At 35.7% G+C, this 5,027-nt stretch overlaps 2 protein-coding genes across 2 annotated transcripts; both read right to left on the reverse strand.

The window, feature by feature from the left end:
• LOC107615371 (verprolin-like) lies at positions 1 to 863 on the reverse strand. Its single transcript, XM_016317440.1, has 2 exons — positions 128 to 863; positions 1 to 41 (listed from the first exon to the last, which is right to left on the reverse strand). Exons 1-2 carry the CDS (start codon positions 861 to 863, stop codon positions 1 to 3), a joined length of 777 nt encoding a protein of 258 aa, XP_016172926.1.
• On the reverse strand, positions 3,060 to 5,021 carry LOC107615380 (uncharacterized methyltransferase At2g41040, chloroplastic-like). The gene is made up of 8 exons (XM_021105951.1): positions 5,000 to 5,021; positions 4,638 to 4,714; positions 4,409 to 4,549; positions 4,258 to 4,339; positions 3,992 to 4,185; positions 3,789 to 3,900; positions 3,303 to 3,407; positions 3,060 to 3,235 (listed from the first exon to the last, which is right to left on the reverse strand). The coding sequence occupies exons 1-8, from the start codon at positions 5,018 to 5,020 to the stop codon at positions 3,107 to 3,109; spliced, it is 861 nt and encodes a 286-aa protein (XP_020961610.1). The 5' UTR covers position 5,021; the 3' UTR covers positions 3,060 to 3,106.

A 5,027-nucleotide genomic window follows, 5' to 3' on the forward strand; every position in this document is an offset into this window, starting at 1 on the left:
TCATGAGTCAGCATCTGAGGCACCATCACTGTCATCTAAATCTGCTAACAAAAAATTCAAAACATAAGCTACCCTAACATTTGTCAAATAGTTCAAAAAATAAGTAACCCTAAGGAAATTAACATACCAGACTCAGAGCTTTGTTCATCTTCAGAACCCTCGTAGTTAGAGTCATCAGTGTCTATTTCTTTATCACCTAATCTGGCCTTAGGGGGCTTGTGCTTCTCTCTGACTTTAGACTTGCTGTCCCTTTTTTCACTTCTTTTTCTGTTACCAGAGTCACTATTACTGTCACTGCTATACAGGTTGTCTCCTACAACTTTGGGAGGCCTGTACAGTTCATCTTCAGCACTCTCATAAGAGTCATGAGAGTTACTGTCATCTTCCTGGAGGGGAGCTTCTTTGACTTGTTGTCCAGATTTTGTGAGTCTGCAACCACTGCTGCTACTTTGTTTATTCTTATTTCCTTGCGAGTTCTTGGCTGCTTGTGATGATGCATTTGATTGAGGTGGGACTGATTTGGCCTGATAGCTGGTCTTCTTGGCCTGAGGGTCAGGCTTCATAGGCTGAGATGTTGTCTTCTTGGGTTGAGATGTTGTCTTCATGGGCATATGGACTGGTTTATTGGGTTGAGAAATAGGCTTCATCTTTGGTTTGTTGGGCTCAGAATTGGGCTTCATTGTTGGTTTGTTGGGCTGTGACTTGGGCTGTAAGGTTGGTCTGTTGGGTTGAGAGGTTTGCTCTTTGGACTGAGGAACCATTGTTGTGGGTATCTTGGCAGGTTGAGAACTGCACTTCTTAGCTTGGAAAGACTTCCTCTGTTTCAAGCTTTCTGCTTCCACATTCACTACTTCCTCCTCCATGTTGTCTACTATACAAGGCTGTGAAATACAATTCTCCAGGTAGATATTGATTACATGTTGGTTTCTCCTACAATCCTTGCACATGGCAAGCAAGTCTGCGTCTGTGACTAACCTTCACCCGGATGAAAGGGGAACTCCAGGATCTTTTCTCCAACAATTTCCAGCTTCAATGTAACCCAACTCCCTATAGTAACTCCTTACAAAGAAGACATTAAGCGTGTCTCCTTCAACCCCCATCAACACCTCTGTAATATCAGGTTCATATACCATATCCCCTTCCAAATTCTTTTTAAACAATCCACCATGGTGAAACACAAAAGTCATCGGAGGACCTTCCATCTACAATAACAAAAAAGAAAACACCCTTAGCCCACAGATTGCCACTAGCTTTTCTCAATCATAACAAAATAAACCCTAACCCCAAACTGAACATGCAACAACGAAAAAGAACCATCATTAAAATGAAAGACCCATAACTAAATATCATCACAACGGCAGTCAAAGCAATGCATTCTGACATATTCAAAATCTTCAACAACAGTCACACAAACCCTTAGCCTTCTCAAACCCCTACCCTAATTCAGATGAAAACATACATCACACCACTACGAAGACATCAGGCAACAAAATGACTCAAAAAATATGAAAAAGCTTTCATTCTTACCTCTAACCGTCACGATTGCTTCTTCCACAATCAATGTTGCTCCAAGAGACGACGAACTATGTTTTCAGTAGTAATACCTTCTCTGCTTTGATCGTCAACCAACACTGACAAACGTGGATGGCGTCGTTCGAATGCAAGGTGAAAGGCTTAGGGCATGGCTTGAGGGAGACGAAACATTTTGGAGCCAAATATAGAGATAGTTGTTATGGAATGGGGTGAGAGTCTATAACGTTTTGAATCTACTCTGGCCATAAAACGACGCCGAATCATGGCTAGCAGGGCATTCAATCAAAACGGCGTCGTTTTCGTTATCTGCCATGGTGGCAGTTAACGTCACATGTCAGCAGACGTTAGCCAAGTCATCAAGAGAGTTGACGGAAGGACGAACCTGATTAAGTCAGGTATCTTTGAGGACTCTCTTGATTAAGTTTATCTTTCGGGGACTAAAATGGAGATCGATGTATCTTTCAGGGACCAATTTGACTATTAACTCTAATTCTAATCACAAATTCTGCTATTTCAAATTAAATGACTTATATAATGGTGATCTCATTTATTGCTATAAATGCTAAATTGAATATGTCATAATTACTTTTGATTTGGAATTAAATGAGAGTAAAACCATATATTATCTTTTGTTCTTTAGATAATTATCTTTTGGACTTTAGATACTATTTTATTTGGGATTTAGGGTTTAATGGGTGCCATGCTCAAATATAACTAGTGCTTTCAGGGTTTCGGTCCCCAATATACCAAAGCCGCCTTTGTTGCTATTTTCCCATCAAAAGAGTTGCAATTCAGCTGCCTAGGGATACAGAAGGTTTTGGTTGAGAAAGATCGAAAGAACCACAAAATCCAAATTCTTCTATCAATTTCTGACTTTTATGAATAAATGTACGCTTCTACATTATGATATATTTTTGGTGATTCAATATGAATAATCTGGATTAATAAAATTATTTATTTCAACAATTAAATCATATTATATATTATGTCCACAATAAAACTTATTATACATAAATATTTTTTATCATCATTTTGTGTATTGCCTTCTAAAATCTATATCTACAATAAATTTTAAAAGAATGATATTGTCTTCTTAGATTATATTGTCAAATTTCTATAATCTTGAGAAGATTACATTTTTTTTCTCTCTTTTTACTTCATATTTCTTGTAGCATTTTGACAGTTTACCTTGACTCTTTCTACAAATAATTTACAAACAAAAGTTGTGGACTTGTGGTGATTATTTATGTGCACCAAAAACATGTAGCAAGTCAATTTCATTTCAATGTCCAAATCTCATTATCTTCATCATCAGTAGAACTCCAGTTGTTACAATTTTTTTCTTAGTTTACTTGATGAAACACAAGGAGGAGATAATATAACTGGATAGTGATTACAAAGTACAAACCATTCCAAGTTATGGCTGTTCTTGGAGCCAAACACCTAATAAAAAAATGCTAACAAGTGTGATATAATTGACAACTTATAAAGGATACTAGTCCAAATCTCATTGAGTTTTTTTTTTCTTAAGGATTATTTACAAATTGTTTGAAATGGACAATGAAATATTGGTCTAAGGCTTCTGAGCAGAGAAGATGATAAAGGACTGATGAACTTTGCTTGTGTAATTGATGAGACCACATGACATGCAAAGCCCTTCAATTTCTTGCTCTGTTAAGAATTTATGTGTCCTTGAAAAACTCTGCAACCAAAAAGGCTTCAACATCATCTCATGCAAGCTAAGAGATCAAACAACAACATACTTTTACCTCTCTGAATAAGCGCACAATTAATGGGGTTGTAGAAGAGTAACGGAGAAAAGTGGTTCCAACAAAGATTCCACCACTTCTTAGAATCCGGCTAATTTCAGCGACCTTCAATTTTGTCAATTAGTATACATGTAACAAATATGACTTGGTATGAAAATGATAATTAAGAATTGTCAGTGTTAGAATATAATTAGGATCAATTAAGATCAATTAGCATTATTTAGTATATCTGAATATTTATTATAGGAGATTATGTTTTTATTATTACGATTCTCTTAGTACCTATAAATACCCTTCTATATTGTATCATTCTAGACAACTTGAATAGACAACTTAATTATACTCAATAATATACAAATTCTTTTTCCAGTTTAGTCTCTTGTTTCTAACAGATAATTTAACATGTTAATTAAACTCTTTACATCTTAGCTATCATCTTCGTACGAGTATCATATAACAAAGAGAGAAACAAAATTTAGTGTTTACAGAATTGGAGGGAGATGGCCAACAATGCAAGGCGGCGCCGGCGTGGACGGCATCAACAGAACCAGATGAGAAAGGAAGCCTACAAACATCTGCTCTTACAAGAGCAAGATTACTGCATACAATGACATAAAAAACAAACGTGGCATTAATTAATCTAACAAATTTTCAGGATCAAGCAGGGGATGAAGGAGAGCAAAACTCACGCTTTCAAAAGAATGTCATCTTTGTTGATGAAATCATAACACTGGCGAAGCATGTTTTCAGAAAAATCCAGCGCCACCACTCCAGAATATGATCCAGACTTGGCGAATTTTCGCGAAATCAAGCCAGTTCCACAGCTAACATCGACGATGCAGCCACCTTTAGCAGATTGAAAGTAGTCTTGAGCCATTTTGAACTGCACTATTCCAATCATTACTATGACTTGTAATATGTGAATTAATTCAAATAAGCATATATAGTTATATACCTCTTCTTCAGGACCTGGAAAGCCTCCTAGATTGAAATTCTGACGCCAACCTCTTTCGTACAAAAATGAAACAAATGGACTCCTGAAAATGGATACAAATTTTCATCAGTTATTGGAGATGAATAAGGAATGTAGTTATTGATTATTATACCTGAAAAGCTCAGTGAGATATGGTTGGTTTTCAGTGTAGTCCAATAATCCAGAAGTAACCGTCAAATCAAGATACTTATCTTTACTAGAGAATGATTTTCTGCATCTTTTACACTTGAAACCTGATCTGTATATTGCTGATCTGAAGTTTTGGATCCATTAAAATTAAATTGTTATTAATTACATACACAGAAATATAAACTTGGATTCTTAGTTAGTTACCAACTTACAAGTTAAGGCCAGAGGGACCTTTTCTTATGAGTGGTTCATAACATATTGGGCATGCAAAATAGTCCTTTTCTATTTCCTGAACCCAAAATTAACATTAATCAAATGAGTTTAACGATTGTGAACTAAAAATAATTAACAAGAGGGTATATAGTATATGGGAGCTACTCAAATGAAGATGCAAAAAACATCTTTTTATGAAGATGCTTTGTATAAAAGTGTGATTTATTAATTTGGCCACACTTCAAATAAAAACAACACTTTTATAACATATCAAAATCTAACCTTACAATCCATCATCTAAGGGTTAAAAAGAAAAATCATCACATGAAGACAATTATAATATCTTCATGGGAGTACCCACCATAGTATATACCGTGTCCATAACAAGA

Source organism: Arachis ipaensis, chromosome B01 (assembly GCF_000816755.2).
Source record: "Arachis ipaensis cultivar K30076 chromosome B01, Araip1.1, whole genome shotgun sequence".
NCBI classification, from domain to species: domain Eukaryota; kingdom Viridiplantae; phylum Streptophyta; class Magnoliopsida; order Fabales; family Fabaceae; genus Arachis; species Arachis ipaensis.